The sequence below is a fragment of the Lampris incognitus genome, chromosome 3 (assembly GCF_029633865.1).
Source record: "Lampris incognitus isolate fLamInc1 chromosome 3, fLamInc1.hap2, whole genome shotgun sequence".
NCBI classification, from domain to species: domain Eukaryota; kingdom Metazoa; phylum Chordata; class Actinopteri; order Lampriformes; family Lampridae; genus Lampris; species Lampris incognitus.
The window spans coordinates 96490099-96511557 of record NC_079213.1 but is presented as its reverse complement, the minus strand read 5'-3'; the positions used below and the strand labels follow the sequence as shown (position 1 = coordinate 96511557).

General features: G+C 44.5%; 1 protein-coding gene across 1 annotated transcript; it reads right to left on the bottom strand.

Moving 5' to 3' along the window:
- Positions 1-6899: 6899 nt before the first annotated feature.
- Positions 6900-19076, bottom strand: hsd11b1la (hydroxysteroid (11-beta) dehydrogenase 1-like a). Its single transcript, XM_056277758.1, is given in 7 exon segments — positions 6900-7077; positions 7308-7473; positions 10606-10699; positions 10786-10989; positions 11290-11420; positions 18993-19034; positions 19037-19076. Coding segments are annotated over 7 exon segments (855 nt in total).
- Between the last annotated feature and the right edge of the window lie 2383 nt (positions 19077-21459).

The following is a 21459-nucleotide window of genomic DNA, read 5'->3' as shown; positions in this document are numbered from 1 at the left end:
TGTCCAATAATGGCTAATCTAGATTGGCCGTTCTCCTGTAGCCTTAATGAGCCGTTATTATTACTATTATTTACGGTAGTGTTTTATTCGTTGCATGCAGGCCCAGCTCGGCCCAGCAGCAGCACTGAGCACTTTCAACCCTCGTCAGATTTGTCCACGATCGCTGAACCTGCGACCCAGCCCAGGCTCAGCTCATTCCCAGTCACCATTATAGCAGGCACCACTAGGTGTTTTTCTGCCCGGTGGTACGAAAGATTCCCGTGGTTGGAGTACAGCACTTCGAAAGACTGTGTTTTGTCAGGCCTGTCGCCATTTCCCTGAAGTGGCCACCAAGGATCGATTCATAAGAACAGGCTTCCAAGACTGGAAACACGTTTCCCAATGTTGTGTTAAAGATGTGAATAGCAGGGCACACTGTTTCGTGTTCTCATGAATGACGCAGGGTTAGTACCCATAACCTGGGTTATTAACCAACACGACGAGGATGCAATAAGACGACATACGTGTAGCTGTCATCCAGCACTATCGCCTCGTGGGCCCTTACCCGGTAACCTGTATAACTGAGTGTTCCTCAGTACGGTGTCTGCAGTGGCTCGATAACAGCATCAATGACGCAGTCACTGATCTACACACACGTTGCAAACGGACTAGACCAGTTGCCTAAAGACGGCAAACTTACGAGTCCCGACATTCAAAATGAAATAGTAGAAAGCGCTGCATCGCTACTTCTCCGCAAAATAAGGGCAGATTTGCCTGACGAGCCAAACACATACGCCATTTTAGCCGATGAATGCAAAGACCTTTCAGAACGAGAGCTAGTGGCAGTCTGTATTGTAACGTGCATGGATAAGTAGACACGTTGGTCCTTGTCTAACGAGTCGGACCCTTTAGTCCAGTGATACTCAATATGTGGTCCGCGAGCGCCCCCAAGTGGTCCGCGGGAGGATTGCAAAAGATCGTGTTTCTCAAATCACCATCTGCGTTCCAATGCAAAGTTACGAGTACAGCTGTTTTCTAAATGTTTTCTAAATTAAAAGTGAATCAGAATGTAGCCTAAATAAGCCTAAGAATTTTGTTCAATTTGTCTAATGCAAACCTGCGTTTTGAGTCATGTCTCTTCAGTTAGCCTGTGTTACCTAGGTTACCTAGTTAGCGTCCATTCCAATAACAGGATTTTCATATCAAAGACCTCCTGACTACTGTGAAAATTAAGTAGAATCTAACAAAGAGTGAAGTGAACCGTTCAAAATACAAACATCATGGTTCGGTGGCTGAAGAGAAAATCCGGAGAAACGACGAACAATGTAAGCAACAAGGTGCAAAGACTTCCTTCTCACATTGAGCGCGTCATTGTTAGCATGGAGTCCCATAGTGCTAACAGTTTGCAGCAGGAGCTAGCTAGCACAACACTCTGAAAAAGCCACTGCAAAAGTGAAACGTAAATGCAGTAGCGATTACATTCAATTTGGATTTTTCTGGACTGGAGATGCTGAGGATCCAAAACCTCATTGTGTTGTGTGCTCTGACATATTAGCTAATGAAGCAATGAAACCTGCCAAACTCAAGCGTCACTTCGAGTCAAAACACAAGGAATACACCTGGAAACCTGCGCAATGTTTTGAGAGAAAACGTGAAGAGCTTGAGCGACACACGAGAAAGGAAGCCACACAGTTTTTTATGCCGCAGGGGAAAACGCGAAAGCTACCGAAGCCTCATACAAGGTCTCCCTACTCATTGCGAAAGCTGGCAAACCTCACTCAATCGGCGAGACCTTGGTTAAGCCAGCTGCAAAGGTTATGGTCAACATAATGCTAGGGGAGAAAGCGAGTGAGGAACTTTAGAAAGTACCTCTGCCCAATGATACAGTCAAGCGGCGAATAACATCCATGGCTGCAAATGTCCAAGATCAGCTGGTGACACGTCTGCGTCAGTCTTTTTTTCTCTCTCCAACTGGACGAGTCCACGGACATCGGTAACGAGGCTATTCTCCTCTGCTTGTGCGGTATAAACATGCGGGTGCTGTTCACGATGATTTTCTTTTCTGTCAATCCCTACCAACCAACACCACAGTAGAGGCGATATTTGAGTCCCGAAATAACTTCATTGTGCAGAATAACATTGATTGGAAGAGGTGTGCTGGCGTGTGCACTGACGGTGCCACGGCGATGACAGCCAAACACAAGGGCCTGGTGACGCGTGTACGCGCTGTCGCTCCCTCTGCCGCATCGACGCACTGCTGTATCCACAGAGAGCAATTGGCAGTAAAAAAAATGCCACCCTGTCTTAAACAGGTTTTGGACGAGGCCGTAAAAATTGTCAACTTAATTAAAAGCAAGGCACTGAACTCACGTCTTTTTAAAGTTCTGTGTGAAGAAATGGGGAGTGAGCACACAAGACTTCTTTTCCACACAGAAGTGCGCTGGCTATCGCGTGTTTTTGCATCAAACCGATGAACTTTACGGCAGAATGCATGACTTTCAATGGCTCGCAAAACTAGCCTTTCTTGCTGATGTGTTCAGCACGCTTAATAACCTGAATTTAGCACTGCAAGGAAAAGCGGCTACGGTTTTTACAGTGCAGGACAAAGTTAAAGCCACTCGCATCAAAATGGATCTGGGGTGCGCGCGTCTTGATCGCCAGGAGTTTGACTGTTTCCCAACTCTAGCCGATTTTGTCCTCGAAGCTGAAGAGGTTCTGGATAGCAACACACTTGCAGCCTTCAAGGAACATTTGCAAGGCATTCACACGCAACTGGGAAGATACTTTCCAGAATTGGATGTGGACCTTGAATGGATCAGAAATCCATTTGGAGACCAACCTCACATTGAGCTCGTCAGTTCCAAACTATCAGCACGGAAGGCGGATAGTCTTGTGGACATTGCATCAGATGGAACACTGAGAATGGCGTTCAGAGAAAAATGCTTGACAGACTTCTGGGTTCTCGTCCAACCTGAACATCCTGAGCTGGCTGAGTCTGCTTTGCAAGTGTTAATGCCGTTTTCAACCACCTACAACTGTGAAGTTGGGTTCTCCACACTGGTTGGTTTGAAAACCAAGCAGAGGAACAAGATTGATGTAGCCCCCTGTATGAGACTGAAACTCTCTAGTGTGGAGCCAGACATTGAGTCAGTGATGCAACAGCAAAAGCAACAGCATTCCTCCCATTAGTTGTTCACTGCTGCTACCTGTAAAGCTGTTATGCTTATTTGAAATGTGTAATTTCATAGCTTCACAAGAGCCAGTAAAAAGATTTGATTCCTATTAAAACGAATTTTTGTTAAATTAACATTAATAGTTCACTCTTTTAATGATGAATTCACATTGAGTTCACCCTGATTGGTATTTCAAATAAATTCCCATGTTTTATTCATCACATCACAACCAAAGGCAATCTCTGAACAAAATTAATATGAAACAGTAATTACACATACATCTCACAAAAATCAAGGTCAAGGTATATGGTAGAAGCCTAGCCTAATTTTGCTAGTAGCCTATTTATTACATATTTTGTATTGTAATATTCTGCAGACATAATTTGTAATATAAAACATAATATGCTATTGTAAGCCTAATATAGACTGTTTTAAAAGGTTTTTTGGGAGGGGGGGGGGTGTTGGCCGGCTGGTTAGGTGGTCCACGGAAAAAAAATGTATGATCAAGTGGTCCTTGGTGTGAAAAAGTTTGAGAACCCCTGCTTTAGTCGACTGGTTAACGTTGTCGCTTGCGGTGTGGGAGTTACGGGTTCGCGTCCCGGCTGTGGCGACGGTCTCCCGGACTGTCCCCCGAATTCGCTACAGTATCAGATACTTACACAAGGGGGCGTTGAAGGAAAGGGCGCTGGGTTTTGTGGAGACTGAGGACATGAATGCAAATGCCAGCTCATCAAAAATTCTACAAGTACTGGAGCCACCGCAGCTGGACCCCGCGTTGTGTGTAGGCTTTGGGTTTGATGGGGGCATCGGTGATGTCCGGCCACAAAGGAGGAGTATAGACGATTTTAAAGAAAACCTTTTCCCACGCCATGTATGTCCATTGCAGCTCACATAGACTTAACCTCGTCCTATGCACTGCATCCAAGGTGTCCCCCGTCATTTCAGCGTTTTTCGATGTCATTAACAGCCTGCATACTTTCATGACAGCCCCACACAGGCATGCGATTCAAAAACAGCTGCGACCAGGGCAACAACTTTTAGACTTAGACAAATCCGGTGACGTCCGATGGAGCTCGTGGTCAAATGTAGTAAATAAAGTGTTGACGCATTTAGACCCAATTTTGGAGACGCTTGCTGAATTCTCGGAAAGCTGCGGCCAAACAAAACTCGAAGGCGACTCCCTTCTGCAGCAAATGCAAACGAAAAAATGTTTTGTTTCTACTTGTCACATTCAACAGGTTGTTTGAAATGAGTGACTATGCCACGAAGGGGCTTGCGGTCTTCCACCCTATCAGTGACAGACTGCATGATTTGATTGAGGGGCTCAAGGACAATTACATTACATTTAGGAATGATACAGAACATGACTCTGATAAAGTAATAACACTGACTGATAATCTGATGGGAAAACATGACATACAGTGCTGGGACGTCACTGGCTCTCGAAAGAGGACGTTGCCAGTTGGCAGGCGGCAATAGTGGCGTGGAATCTACCGTGGGCAGATCATCAAGGGTAAAGGACAACTTAGACCTAAAGAAAATATGGAATGATGTACTGGACAGGCACACAATGGAACTGAACACTCGTTTTAAGGAGGACACGTATGGATGTATGAGAGCTGCCGCTGCTGCTGCTGCCTGCTTGCCCCATTCAAACACCTTTGGTGACTAGGCACCAATACAGCCCGCCAGCACCCACTTTTCACTCAATGTGGGTGATGCAGAACACACAGTGTTTACACAGCAACTGGAGAGAAAGGTCACAGAGGGCAGGACCTTGCCATCACAGGTTGAAGTACTCGATGCTTGCCCCAGTGACATATTTCCCCAAATGAATCGTCTGCTACAGGCCCCCCTCACCCTACCCGTGACAAGTTGTACGGTAGAAAGACTGTTTTCCACTGTCAATCGGATAAAAACGCATCAGGGCATCAATGACAACACACAGACTGAGCTCTGTCCCTGCTCTCCTTTGCGAGAGAACTGAATATAATGACATACTTTCAGTGTCCAACAACAAGCCTCGTCATCTCATGATGTAGGTTAGCAATAAATTAGCCTACCATCAAAGGCAGGCTAATTTATTGCAGACTGTATTATTGTCTATTTCACTGTATATTTCTTTTGCGTAGTTTTTGTTTGAAACTGCGATTGGATCTGATGCTGCTGTTGCAGTGTCTGCTGTGTGTCTGTCGGGTCATGGATCTTAGGCAAGCCTACAGCCTGTCTCTTGGTGCCTGTGTAGCTATTGGAGTTGGAAGTACGCATTGCAAAGTAGCAGTTTGCTGTACTTTTTGTGGTCACAAGTGTAGCGACACACTACTATCTAATTTGAGTAATGATATTACTGTTACTGATAAATAAAACGATATTTGCGTTACCATGTTAGACTAGTATTGATCGTGGAACATTTGTGATTAGTCTCGCTCTGATGGATTTGGAAAGCAAGTCTGCTGCATAACACTTGTGCAATATGGCACAATATTTTAAATTATATTCCACTATGGATTATTTTCGTCAGCCCCTGAAAATGTTCAGAGTGCATGCAGAAATTCCAGCTGCTCTATGCATAACTTAAGTTATATGATTATGCTGCTGCTGTTATATCGCTATACACATGCGGACTGTGCCCACCCGCGATCAGATTTCTGGCTACACGCCTGCCCATAAGCGTTCAGCTTGGTTGAGACGTGGTGACTGTCAAGGCCATAGCTTATGATTTACATCATTTTCATCCTCATCAAACCATTCAGTGGCCCCTCGTGTCCTGGGGATGGGGGGCCTTGGCATCCTGGAAGAGACCACTCCCATCAGGATAGAAATGTCTCATCATAGGATAAAGGTGATCACTCAGAATAACTTTGTATTGATTTGCAGTGCCCCTTCCTTCTAAGGGGACAAGTGGACCCAAAACCATGCCAGGAAAATGCCCCCACAGCATAACAGAGCCCCCGGACCCCTTCACTGTAGGGTCACTGCAAATAAATCAAGCGTTCAGGTTTTTCCTTTGTCACCCGTCTGCATAACCTCGCCTTAATACTATGACACTACTGCCCTCATGTGGACATTTATAGTACTGTTCTTTGCAAGGCATTGCTTTATTGTTTTCAATTCAAGTTGGCCCATGTAAAGCGAATGTCAGCCATTCCTCTACCATGACAGCTTCTTTATAATTGAGGCTCTCCCAACAGAAGGATGAGAGTGAAAACAGGAGAATTCATATTTACACGTAATGGTAATATATGAAAATAAAAAAAGGGGTTAGCGCAGTCGCCTCACAGCAAGAAGGTCCTGGGTTCAAGCCTCGAGGTCGTCCTCTGTGTGGAGTTTGCATGTTCTCCCCGTGTCTGTGTGGGTTTCCTCCGGGTGCTCCGGTTTCCTCCCACAGTCCAAAGACATGTAGGTCAGGTGAATCGGCCGTGCTAAATTGTCCCTAGGTGTGAATGTGTGTGTGTGGGTGTGTGTCGGCTCTGTGATGGACTGGTGGCCTGTCCTGGGTGTCTCCCTGCCAGCCGCCCAATGACTGCTGGGATAGGCTCCAGCATCCCCGCAACCCTGAGAGCAGGATAAGTCGTTTGGATAATGGATGGATGGGTTGATTACAATTCAATATACTAGATATCACACTACTTTTAACACAGAGACATGTCAATAATAGCATTCAAATGTACATGTATTGTGCCAAATGTGGTTTAGAGTATTTTAAAATGTAAAATATGTCGTAATGGTACACTAGTGAACTGATTTTCATGGGTGGTAGCTGTAAATGTTGCGAATAACATAGCTCGTCATGACAGGACACCAGTCTCTGACGGTGCTGATGATGAACCAGGGATAAAACAGCCCGGGTTGCCTCGTAGCTCCTGTAATAATGATTTTCAAGGCTGCATCTGCTGCAGGATAGGCTGGCACATTAGTGATGCGCCTATAATACAAAAAACAATGTTTACCACTGTGAGTAGAATTATAGGGATACGACTTGATCAGTCCATCTGTTACTGATGTGATTCTTAAAAATATTGTAAAAAGTAAATGATCGTCTGTGAACGCTTCGAAGCGATTAAAAAGGTTTCCATTGTAAATTCATTTTATGACAAACACTGATGAGGTTTTCCTTCGATAACGCTGTCTGTGTTAAGTACGAACTTGACTCACCCAACCTTTTCCATAGCTGGTTCAGTCTCAATGAGTCCCAGCGTGCATATAGAGATGGACACGTTGCTTTTCCTCATAGCCAGCTCATGCTGCAGGGATCCAAAGAAGCCATTCAGTGCAAACTTTGCGGAGGTGTAGGGTGCCACAAAGGGACTGGACATTTTACCTGTAAAACTGTCACACTTGCTGGAATCAAACCATACAAAATGCTTTTTTTCCCCTTATTTTATTTTATTTTGTTGTATTTTCTTTGGATCCCCCCCCCCTTTCCTCCCCAATTGTACCCAGCCGATTACCCCACTCTTCTGAGCCGTCCCGGTCGCTGCTCCACCTCCTCTGCCAATCCGGGGAGGGCTGCAGACTACCACACGCCTCCTCCGATACATGTGGAGTCGCCAGCCGCTTCTTTTCACCTGACAGTGAGGAGTTTCACCAGGGGGACGTAGCGCGTGGGAGGATCACGCTATTCCCCCCCCCAGTTCCCCCTCCCCCCCAAACAGGCGCCCGACCGACCAGAGGAGGCGCTAGTGCAGCGACCAGGACACATATCTACATCCGGATTCCCACCCGCAGACAGAGCCAATTGCGTCTGTAGGGACGCCCGACCAAACTGGAGGTAACAAGGGGATTCGAACTGCCGATCCCCGTGTTGGTAGGCAACGGAATAGACCGCCACACTGCCTGGATGGCTCTTTTCTCTTATTTTTAATTTTGGACATAGAAAACCTATTTATCGTGACCCAAGATAAAGCTTACTCGATTTACATGTCTTGGGCCTACAGTTATTCTCAAGGTAGTGTAAGATATGAGCCTGCTTTGAGCCACAATCCAGGGTGAGCTTTGACACATCAGCTGAATTCAGCAGTTAAAAGAATGACATGCTAATTCAGAAATGGTTACATAGAGAACATTAGACTACTCCGTCATGAATCTCCTGGGCCATCTGACAGGCAGCATCAATTACTATTCATCCTAGAATCCTGCATCTATCCACTTCATGCTACTATAAAATCTTGCATTGGTAATACGATAAGCGATTTGCATATAAATTTGTATATACAGGCAGCATGGTGGTGCAGTGGTTAGCGCGGTCGCCTCACAGCAAGAAGGTCCTAGGTTCGAACCCCGGGGTAGTCCAACCTTGGGGGTGATCCCAGGTCATCCTCAGTGTGGAGTTTGCATGTTCTCCCCGTGTCTGCGTGGGTTTCCTCCGGGTGTTCCGGTTTCCTCCCACAGTCCAAAGACATGTAGGTCAGGTGAATCGGCCATACTAATTTGTCCCTAGGTATGAATGTGTGTGTGTGTGTGTGTGTGTGTGTGTGTGTGTGTGTGTGTGTGTGTGTGTGTGTGTGTGTGTGTGTGTGTGTGTCGGCCCTGTGATGGCCTGGCAGATTGTCTCCCTGCCTGCCCCCCAATGACTGCTGGGATAGGCTCCAGCATCCCTGCAACCCGAATTCAGATAAGCGGCTTGGATAACGGATGGATGGATGGATTTGTATATACATACATGCATACATACAAATGTACATATATGCATACATACATTTGTACACAACATACACTACCGTTCAAAAGTTTGGGATCACCCAAACAATTTCGTGTTTTCCATGAAAAGTCACACTTATTCACCACCATATGTTGTGAAATGAATAGAAAATAGAGTCAAGACATTGACAAGGTTAGAAATAATGATTTGTATTTGAAATAAGATTTTTTTTACATCAAACTTTGCTTTCGTCAAAGAATCCTCCATTTGCAGCAATTACAGCATTGCAGACCTTTGGCATTCTAGCTGTTAATTTGTTGAGGTAATCTGGAGAAATTGCACCCCACGCTTCCAGAAGCAGCTCCCACAAGTTGGATTGGTTGGATGGGCACTTCTTTGAGCAGATTGAGTTTCTGGAGCATCACATTTGTGGGGTCAATTAAACGCTCAAAATGGCCAGAAAAAGAGAACTTTCATCTGAAACTCGACAGTCTATTCTTGTTCTTAGAAATGAAGGCTATTCCATGCGAGAAATTGCTAAGAAATTGAAGATTTCCTACACCGGTGTGTACTACTCCCTTCAGAGGACAGCACAAACAGGCTCTAACAGGTACTATTTAATGAAGATGCCAGTTGGGGACCTGTGAGGCGTCTGTTTCTCAAACTAGAGACTCTAATGTACTTATCTTCTTGCTCAGTTGTGCAACGCGGCCTCCCACTTCTTTTTCTACTCTGGTTAGAGCCTGTTTGTGCTGTCCTCTGAAGGGAGTAGTACATGCGCAAGGGAGTAGTAGGAAATCTTCAATTTCTTAGCAATTTCTCGCATGGAATAGCCTTCATTTCTAAGAACAAGAATAGACTGTCGAGTTTCAGATGAAAGTTCTCTTTTTCTGGCCATTTTGAGCGTTTAATTGACCCCACAAATGTGATGCTCCAGAAACTCAATCTGCTCAAAGAAGTGCCCATCCAACCAATCCAACTTGTGGGAGCTGCTTCTGGAAGCGTGGGGTGCAATTTCTCCAGATTACCTCAACAAATTAACAGCTAGAATGCCAAAGGTCTGCAATGCTGTAATTGCTGCAAATGGAGGATTCTTTGACGAAAGCAAAGTTTGATGTAAAAAAAATCTTATTTCAAATACAAATCATTATTTCTAACCTTGTCAATGTCTTGACTCTATTTTCTATTCATTTCACAACATATGGTGGTGAATAAGTGTGACTTTTCATGGAAAACACAAAATTGTTTGGGTGATCCCAAACTTTTGAACGGTAGTGTACATGCGTACATATACATCCATCCATCCATCCATGCACGATAAAGCAAATATGGATTTGGCTGTTGTCAAAGACAGGCAAACTTGAGCATGAGATTGTATATTCGGGGTGAGCAGTATTACCCAGTCAACAGAAGTACGCCTGTCACTGAGCAGCCACAAGCATTTACAGTCAGGATTTGATAAGAACTTTGTCAGAACGGAATTGCAGGTGTGTCAACCTCAAAATGATGCATGCAGATAAGATGCAAAATATCAGCAATAAAAAGGAGCAGAGTCTAAACAATATAAGCAGTATAAGGTATAAAATACAACACAGTTAACGATAAAATACAACGTACGAGGTGCACAAACGGCATTGGCAAAAATCAGGATGCTTGCAACAGTATTCTTGTGATGACGTTAAGTTTCTTCATGTCAACAGAATAATAAATAATAGAATAATAAACATCCAAACTCTTCCAGGTTTCATAGCCAGATGATATTAAGGCAACGAAATGTTATAACATGTCTACGGCATGGTTTAGTGAGCTTACCCAAAAGAGATGAGACAACCACCAGTGATCCCTTACTTTGCTCAAGGGTGCGCAGGGCTTTCCAAGACATCTGCAAATAGCTGAAGAAATTGACCTTTAAAGGCCAGACAAACAGAGTCACGAAGACACACACACTTAGCAGTCTCTTCAGTTTATCTGCCAATGGATACGCAACTTTACCTCCATCAGCCACCCGACGTGATCCACGTCCCCCTCCCACACGCTGAAGGGGGAGGGTCCAATGTGATTGAGGCTCAGGTAATCCAGTCCTCCCAGATGGTCAACAGCAAAGCTAACCACTCGCTCTGGGTCTGTCTGTATGCCCGTGTCCGCCGCTACATACAAAGCTTCCTGGGCCCCTAGACTGAGGCACTTTTGTGCCACCTATAACCCAAGACAGGACAGAAAATTGGAATTAATATTTAAAGCCTCATTTGCAGTAGGGAGTAGGAAGAACATCTGTCCTTCGAAGAGACGCATGTCTGCTACACCTCAGCTAATCAATGCATTTTCTCTATTAAATTTTTTTTAAATTCATACATTAACTGCTCTCAAAACACAATATGGGTTCTGTTTTATTCAAATTTGATGCAAATTGAATGTTATTCTAATGCAGAGCACCGAGATTTATGGGGCACATTATGCTGCCTTTGTGCTCGGTGTGTTCTTGGAAAGTTCACTGACCTGCTGCAGCACATTGTGCCTCTTTGCTGTGATAACTATCTGGGCACCAAAGCGGGTGTAGTGATATGCAATTTGTTCACCGATCCCTGTACTGGCTCCCGTCACCAAGACTCTCGCACCTTTCAGGGAATTTGAAACGCAGTTACATGGATTTTTTTAAACTTTTTGGCAATATCCGACAGTGCACACATCTGTCACCGTAGCTCTCGTTTAAGTGGAAGGGATGGAAAATAAGAACTCACACATTTCCCGTAGAACATATTGTAACGTGCATGGATAAGTAGACACGTTGGCCGCTGTCTGACGAGTCGGACCCTTTAGTCGAGCGGTTAGTGATGCCTCCCGCGGTGCGGGCGATATGGGTTCGCTTCCCGGCCGCGGCAGTTCCTGTGGTTGCCTCCCGAATTTGCTATACATTGGTGTCAGAAGTGGGATTATGAGACCGTAAGCCATCGGAAGCGCGTGCGCCTCGAGGTGGGAAAGTGCTGATATGCTTAAGCGCGGGGACGCGCTTCCCGAAGGAGGGGGCTAGTGTAACGTGCATGGATAAGTTGGCCCTTGGCTAACGGGTCGGACCCTTCAGTCGACTAGTTAAAGTTGTCGCTTGCGGAACGGGAGACACGGGTTCGCGTCCCGGCTGTGGCGGTTCCCGGACTGCCCCTGAATTTGCTACATTGGTGTCAGAAGTGGGATACGCCCGGACGCGCTTCCAGAAGTAGGGGGGTAGTGTAACGTGCATGGATAAGTAGACACGTTGGCCGCCGGCTGTCGGGTCTGACCATTTAGTCGAGCGGTTAGCGATGTCTCCCGCGGTGCGAGCGATACGGGTCCGCTTCCCGGCCGCGGCAGTTCCTGTGGTTGCCTCCCGAATTCACTACAATATGCCACTTGTATCAGTGCGGACAAAGTCAAGAATTGTTGCTCACAGCCAATATACTGTAGCGAATTCGGTGGTCAGCCGGGAACCGCCGCAGCCGGGTCTCCCGCATCACGGGCAACGAGACCCGGGTTCGCGTCCCAGCCGCGGCGATTCCCCGCTGCCCCCCCGAATTCGCTACCGTTCCGGTGGCGTCTGGACGCTGCTTGGCATCCTGTGCATCATATTCTTCATAAATTTTATAAATCCATTATAATTCTGTTTATCCTCTTTCAATGTTTCATTGTGTAAATTGTGTAAAAACAACATCCACTGCACGTTGTCCGTCTTGGGGAGAGAGATTCCTCCTCTGTTGCTCTCCCTGAGCTTTCTACCTATTTTTTCTCCCTGTTAAAGGTTTTTTTTTTTACGGAGTTGTTCCTTATCCGATGAGAGCGTCTAAGGACGGGATGTTGTGTTGCTGTAAAGCCCACTGAGGCAAATTTGTAATTTGTGATATTGGGCTATACAAATAAAATTGACTTGACCTTAAATGACAGTAACGAGTAGCCTACCGGTATGTGAGCTTTTGTTAGGGTTAGAGCCAATCAGAGGCAGAGTGGGGCGGGCCTTCAAAGAATACCCCGTTGCCATCCTAAGGAACGAAATTCTGCTACCGGTACTTCTAACTTGGTATATTAGCTAATGAGGTGAGGTTATCGCCAATCGTTCCGGACCTCTGGCCTTCAATAAAAATCAGATGCGGACTTTTCCCAGATAGCATCCGGATGTGGGCCACTTCAGGCAATGATGCGGCACTGATGGCCTTCTTCTGGCCCTGACAAAATGGATGTGAGCCTGAAGTGGCCCACATGTATAATAGCAAATGTGGCCCAAATATTCCAAATCAAATGCGGGCCTTTTTTGGCAAAGATGCGGTGCTCTCAGCAACATGCAATTTGGAAATTTGGATGTGACCCTGAAGTGGCCTGTGTGGTAAATGGTGACTATGGCCCAAATATCACAAAACAAAAATGGGCCACTTTTGGCAAATATGTGGCACATGCGGCATTGCTATGGCTTGGCTCTGGCCCAGATCTGGCAAACAGGAGCAGACTGCCTAAGTGCCATCATTCCATGTGGTATGTGGGCCGGATGAAGTGTCGGGTGTGGGACGGGTCCGGGCCAGAGCAATTTTGCTATCTGGGGAGTTGTAACAACTTTGAGAACCCCAGCCATAGATCCTGTGGTCAGCGTTTGCTTAGTTGAACAATTGTTACTCATATGAGACTGCAGCTCATAGCCGCAGCTCAAAGGGTTCTACTTCTTAGTAAGAGTAGGGCATAACCTTAAGCACATGATTGAATTTGTCAAATGACATGCTCCTAATGGCATCCCCAAAAGCATGACGTTTGATAGCAAACCACACAGCGTCCTCTGTTTGTACCCTCGAAAAAGATTGCTTCAAATTTCACAGAACACGAATCACACAAGTAATGACCTTTACCCTGTGCTAAGAGACTTTCTCGTCTTAAAATAGTTTTATCAATTCTTCAAAAGCAGTTGTTCAGAAAAGTGGACTATTTGCAATGTCAGAAATGTTAGCTGTCACAGCCATGGGCAGCCTTAGCTGGAAAGGTCATTTCTCTTTAAAATATTGTTGATTAAACTTTACTTCAGACTGTCCTCCACCAAAAAACGACCCCACAGGTCGTTTGTACAAGCTGCTTATTACGACCTGTGTTATGTTTTAAGCTACTTCCTTGTGGTCCTCCGTAATTATAATACATTACATTCCCTGTTACAATAAGCGATCTCCTTCCATAAGCTATCGTGAGAATATGAATAAAAGCTAAGTTTAAAGTCACATAGTGGTTATAATATCCATGCTAGCTGACTTTCCAACTTTTGGCTAATGTTAAGTCAGCTCTTATAACGTTATTCATAGTATTAGTTGGCGTTTGAAAGATGTACAATGAGGTAATGTAGCTCTAACTGTGGTTATGTATTCTGACTATGGGCCATGGATCATTCTGTCAGGTTTAGCGGGGGATCCGACCTGGAGGCAAGCATTTGGAGTCATTATAAAGCAATGTCAGTCTTCTTGCTGATGTTCTCATTTGCGTTTGTTGCTCACGTAGAGGCATCAGAGACTGATAAATAATCAGAGAAACTCCTCGTAGCAGCTTGAACATTTACTTTAATTCTCTGGATTGCACTGCCTTGCATGTGAATAAATGTTGATTGTGTTTGTCAGTTAATCTCTTCAGAGTTGATGATTAAGTCTACTGTGTGTGTGTATACACATATAAATATTGTAACGTGCATGGATAAGTAGACACATTGGTACTTGACTAACGGGTTGGACCCTTTAGTCGACTGGTTAACGTTGTCGCTTGCGAAGTGGGAGACATGGGTTCGCGTGGCGGTTCCCGGACTGCCCCCTGAATTCGCTACAATATATATATATATATATATATATATATATATATATATATATATATATATATATATATATATATATATATATATATATATATATATATATATATATATGCTACATATATACACACACACACATATACAGTGCATCCGGAAAGTATTCACACCCCTTCACTTTCCCCACATTTTGTTATGTTACAGCCTTATTCCAAAATGGATTAAATTCCTTTTTTTTCCTCATCAATCTACACGCAATACCCCATAATGACAAAGTGAAAAGGGTTTTGTAGAAATTTTTGCAAATTTATTAAAAATAAAAAATTGAAATATTGCATTTACATAAGTATGCACACCCTTTGCTATGACAATCAAAATTGAGCTCAGGTTCATCCTGTTTCCACTGATCATCCTTGAGATGTTTCTACATCTTGATTGGAGTCCACCTCTAGTAAATTCAATTGATTGGACATGATTTGGAAAGGCACACACCTGTCTATATAAGGTCCCACTGTTGACAGTGCATGTCAGAGCAGAAACCAAGCCATGAAGTCAAAGGAATTGTCTGTGGACCTCTGAGACAGGATTGTATCGAGGCACAGATCTGGGGAAGGGTACAAAAACATTTCTACAGCTTTGAAGGTCCCGAATAGCACAGTGGTCTCCGTCATTCGTAAATGGAAGAAGTTTGGATCCACCAGGACTCTTCCTAGAGCTGGCCACCCAGCCAAAGTGAGCAATCGGGGGAGAAGGGCCTTGGTCAGGGAGGTGACCAAGAATCGGATGGTCACTCTGACAGAGCTCCAACATTCCTCTGTGGAGATGGGAGAACCTTCCAGAAGGACAACCATCTCTGCAGCACTCCACCAATCAGGCCTTTATGGTAGAGTGGCCAGACGGAAGCCTCTGCTCAGTAAAAGGCACGTGACAGCCCGCTTGGAGTTTGCCAGAAAGCACCTAAAGGACTCTCAGACCATGAGAAAGAAGATTCTCTGGTCTGATGAAACCAAGACTGAACTCTTTGGCCTGAATGCCATGAATGCCAAGCCTGGAGGAAACCAGGCACCTCTCATCACCTTGCTAATACCATCCCTACAGTGAAGCATGGTGGTGGCAGCATCATGCTGTGGGCATGCTTTTCAGCGGCAGGAACTGGGAGACTAGTCAGGATCGAGGGAAAGATGAATGGAGCAAAGTACAGAGAGATCCTTGATGAAAACCTGCTCCAGAGCGCTCAGGACCTCAGACTGGGGTGAAGGTTTACCTTTCAACACGACAACGACCCTAAGCACACAGCCAAGACAACGAAGGAGTGGCTTCGGGACAAGTCTGTGAATGTCCTTGAGTGGCCCACCCAGAGCCCAGACTTGAACCCCATTGAACATCTCTGGAAAGACCTGAAAATAGCTGTGCAGCGACGTTCCCCATCTATCCTTAGAGCTTGAGAGGATCTGCAGAGAAGAATGGGAGAAATACCCCAAATATAGGTGTGCCAAGCTTGTAGCTTCATACCCAAGAAGACTTGAGGCTGTAATCGCTGCCAAGGGTGCCTCAACCAAGTCCTGAGTAAAGGGTGTGAATACTTATGTACATGCAATATTTCAAGTTTTTTATTTTTAATAAATTTGCAATAATTTCTACAAAACCTTTTTCGCTTTGTCATTATGGGGTATTGTGTGTAGATTGATGAGAAAAAAAAGAATTGAATCCATTTTGGAATAAGGCTGTAACATAACAAAATGTGGGGAAAGTGAAGGGGTGTGAATACTTTCCGGATGCACTGTATATACACATATATATGTGTGTGTGTATACTATGTATGTGTGTGTGTGTGTGTATATATATATATATATATATATATATATATATATATATATATATACACACACAACCAAATATATATACACATATTTGCAAAACATGACAAGTTAAATTGTAGCTTCTTTGTTAGATGTTGATGAGAAGTGCATGGATGCAGAGATTGTTCTCTGACCAGAATCACAAGTGGAAACCATGGCAGATTATTAACAGTCGGGCCCTCGTATTTTGCTAATTTGCACATTATCATATAGTGAATAATGGTAATGTGTCATTGGAGCAACGCGATATGAATGAATAAAGGAAAGGGGATTTCTGCATTTCAGATATTTTAAATTAAGTATGTGATTCTAAGATGTGTGACTAATTTTCTTCTCTTTTTTTAACAAGTTTATTTTATAATTCCATTATAATTCTGTTATCCTCTTTCAATGTTGTATTCTGCAAATTGTGTAAACACGACATCCATTGCACGTTGTCCGTCTCGGGAGAGAGAGCCCTCCTCTGTGGCTCTCCCTGAGGTTTCTTCCTATTGTTTCTCCCTGTTAAAGAGTTTTTTTTTTTAAGGGAGTTGTCCCTTATCCGATGTGAGGGTCTAAGGTCAGGATGTTGTGCTGCTGTAAAGCCCCTTGAGGCAAATTTGTAATTTGTGATATTGGGCTATACAAATAAAATTGACTTGACTTGACTCATCATTCAATCTCTCCGCTGACAATGAGTTGAACTTGACTATCCCGTTATCCAGCTTATCAGGCTTACTCATCGTAACGAAATGCGCAATGGCACAATGAAAAGATGGGAAAGGTAAGCTTGAATAAGATAGAAACCGTAAGTAAGGTACATTTTCTGTGGATTCAGCCACATTCATAATTGTCAGTTTTTACTATAAAATACAGCTCAATTTAGTGGGAAATCCAACAATGAATGGGCTCTATGACTTTGTCTGTTTTTATTCAGAAAACATGTCTACGCTGTAGTAAGGCTGGACAATATATTGATATGATATCGATATTAAATCGATATCATGATTTGAAACTAGATATTATCTAGGATTTTGGATATCATAACATCATAATATGACATAAGTGTTGTCTTTTCCTGGTTTTAAAGGCTGCATCCCCGTAAAGATGATGCAAATTTCTGAACTTACCAGATTGTTGTAGCTGTTATATTATTTGTCTCTACCTGTTTTGACATCAAATCTATTAAAAAATGTCATCATTGTGTAACTATTTTGCAAGAGCACCGATAGTCATTTCTACAATATCGTCAAAATATTGATATCGAGGTATTCGGTCAAAAATATTGTGATATTAAATGTTGTCCATATCACCCAGCCCTACACTGTACGTACATCTTGATAATCAGAATCTGGTTTATTGACCATGTGTTTGCACACACATGGAATCTGACTCCGGTTTCATGCGCTCTCAGTGTACTTAACATAGAATAACAACACAAGATATAGCTACACAAGGATTGACTATGTACAGGCGAAATAAGGGGTGATAAAGTGCAATAAAGTGGGCGTCCGGGATAGGGTAGCGATCTATTCCGTTGCCTACCAACACGGGGATCGCAAGTTCGAGTCATCGTGTTACCTGCCGGCTTGGTCGGGCGTCCCTACAGACACAATTGGCCGTGTCTTGAGGGTGGGAAGCCGGATATGGGTATGTGTCCTGGTCGCTGCACTAGCGCCTCCTCTGGTCGGTCGGGGCGCCTCCTCTGGTCGGTCGGGGCGCCTGTTCAGGAGGGAGGGGCAACTGGAGGGAATAGCGTGATCCTCCCACGCGCTACGTCCCCCCTGGAGAAATTCCTCACTGTCAGGTGAAAAGAAGCGGCTGGCGACTCAACGTGTATCGGAGGAGGTATGTGTCTGCAGCCCTCCCCGGATCGGCAGAGGGGGTGCAGCAGCGACCGGGACGGCTCAGAAGAGTGGGGTAATTGGACGGGTACAATTGGGAAGAAAAGGGGGAAAATTCTAAAAAAAAAAAAAAAAGTTCAATAAATGCAATGAATAAAATAACTTAGTAGATGTAAACGTCAGCTCTGGTTTCTAGCTCAAGAGCAGAGCTGTTCATATTAAGCTTTTACAAATGTTTGATATTTGTTTTTATTTATCATTTTTTGTTGTTGCTCTTACTTGTTTGGTCTTACCCTTGTGTTTGCCTTGTCTGGTTTTACATCTTTTGTGAAGCACTTTGTGAAGTTCTTTTAGAAAAGTGTTATATGAATTATTATTATTGTTATTATTATTAACAGATTCGGATGTCAATGTCATTACAAGAAGAATAACATGTAGGCTGCAAATTCATCTGAGTGGCATTTGCCTTTTAATTTTTTGCCTGTTTAATTTGAATGCCGAGTAATGATTGTCATTAAATAACATTGCAATATCTAAAATGATATAATCACCTACAGGATCATTACCAGCAGCTGCGATTCTGCTTTCATGCAGACAGTTTCTGCTTGTCTGCTTTAAGATTCACCTTGACATAAAAAAATAAACTGCCCATACAAGTTCAGCTGTATACTCTCAGAGATTACACAAAACAGCATTGATTTCAATTTACAATGCGCTTTTTCTTACCTGCATCAAATGTGCGTGCAGTCCAGATGACAGCAAGTAACACACACCTATACTGGCAAGTACGGCTGTGACGAAAGTTCTCATCTCGCAAAATGGGTTGTGTCTCTTAGCGCTTGTTTCAGGCAATGGCCTGTTAGGAATGAAACGAAGGACTGGTTTTGAGAGGTAGCAATATTTGTACAACTCCTCATACATACACCCCCTCCCCTTTTGCTTTTCATTGAATTTATGCACGCGTGCGTGCGTGCGTGCGTGCGTGTGTGTGTGGGGGGGGTGTCAAAGTGTACGCGTACTACTCGGTTGATGTGCCGCTGGCAGGTCGACTTGACATCTGCAGCTAACCACTAAAGCAGTAATCACCAAGCCTGCTCCTGGACAGCTTTCACCCCAGCCCTAATCTAACGAGCCCGATTCTACTAATTACCTACTTACCAGGACCTTGATTAATTGAATCAGATGTGTTAAATTGGGGTTGGGGTGAAAACCAGTAGGACGGTAGGAGCAGGGTTGGTGACCACCGCACTGAAGTTACACAATCCCTGTTATCCGTGGTGGAGAGAGATGGCGGCGACGTGTGAACGACGGAATAATAATCGGCAAAACGCGGGAAACTCAAATCGAGTTGAAGGCACTTTCTTGGTGGCGGCTGAGCACGACAGCTCCGAGGATGGATCCAGAGGCACGCGGTTGGGCAAAAATGGACTATTACGAAGGGAGAGTTGAAGAAAATGAGAAGACCAGAGATGGACAACCTGGCTTCAGAAAGTAAAAGTCTTGCCACGTATTTGTGCTACCCATAAACTACACCAGCTGAATTTAATTAACACAACTCTTCAGCCAGGTAGAGTTAACTCACATTGTTTAGTGAATGGCTAGAATAAATACATGGTCGGACTTTTACTTTCTGAAGCCGCGGTGTCCACCTCTGGAGAGGACAGATGAATGAAAATCGAGGTAAACAAGCAAAAGGGAACACAAGAATAAGAAATAACATTGATGAGAGATCTTAGTGGTTGATGAGTGATTTGCGACAGAAGGGTACCAGCAAGAGTTAAAGGGAAGGTTTTCAAGATGGTTGTGAGACCATCGTTTGGATACAGTGGCACTGATGAAAAGACAGGAGGCGGAGCTGGAGGTGGCAGAGTTGAAGATGTTAAGATTTTCATTGGGAGTGACGATGAAGGACAGGATTAGGAACGAGTATATTAGAGGGACAGCACAGGTTGGACGGTTGGGAGACAAAGCAAGACAGGCAAGATGAGATGGTTTGGTCATGTGCAGAGGAGAGATGCTGGGTATATTGGGAGAAGGATGCTGAAGATGGAGCTGCCAGGGAAGAGGAAAAGAGGAAGGCCAAGAGGAGGTTTATGGATGTGGTGAGGGAGGACATGCAGGTGGCTGGTGTGACAGAGGAAGATGCAGAGGACAGGAAGAAATGGAAATGGATGATCAGCTGTGGCGACCCCTAACGAGAGCAGCCGAAGGTAGTAGTCGCAATGATGAGAGATCGTAAAGTGAGGAAGAAGGGCATGAGCAAGTTCAGGGGGAATGACGTGAGAAATGGATTGTCTTAATAAGGTTTAATAAAAGGGCTCAAAAAGTCAACCCGTTTGCGCACTCTGGCAAGTAAGACAGGAGAAATACGAGATGCGAAGTTCCTTAAATGTAGAACGAGTAGGATTTGTCGGATGCGGTTTGTAAAGACAACGTTCAAAATTGGCCCCTCCTCCCAAGCGCAACGTCATCGGAAGACACGCCCCCTGACCGCGTACAGAACACATCCCAGTGTGTACAGACTAACTCCGCGTCGCTCTTTATCCCCATCCTCTCCTTCAGTGCTCGCCAACGGGTGAAGACGCAACTCCAGATTCACTCTCGGTTTGGATCGAGTTTTGTCCTCTTGGTGTTTCACCACGCTATATTTGCGTCTTTTCACCGCTGTGTCCGCCATTGTCGTAGATGCCTCTTGGATGCCTGCTTACAATCTCGATCTGGCACCTGGTCGCTACGTTTTTTATGCTGTGATGTGTTATATTTCTCTGTTGTTGGTTTATAATAGATGGACGACAGTGGCGGCTGCTGACCAACATTTTTGGTGAAGCAACCACCCAAGCAACCCCCCCCACCCCCGTTATATTTTTAAAACATCCTGCTGTGGTGACCCACATCTATATAACAAGAGACATTCACCTAAGAGGACGGTGTACCTTTAAGGGAAGAGGCGAGGGGTCAGATAATGCACTTCCGCTTCCGGTTGACAGTTGAGTTCAGTGTCGTTGTCGAATGTATGACATGCTAAGTTGGAGCTAGTAAACTACCTCGACTACGTCTACTCTCACGTCTCCTGTCTCGTTGTTTTCTAACTCCACATTGGTGACCCCGACGTGATCGAACTACTAATACGAGTATGTCTGACAACGAAGACGCCGGGAATAATGCTGCCGCGGTACCCGCTCCCGACGCCGGT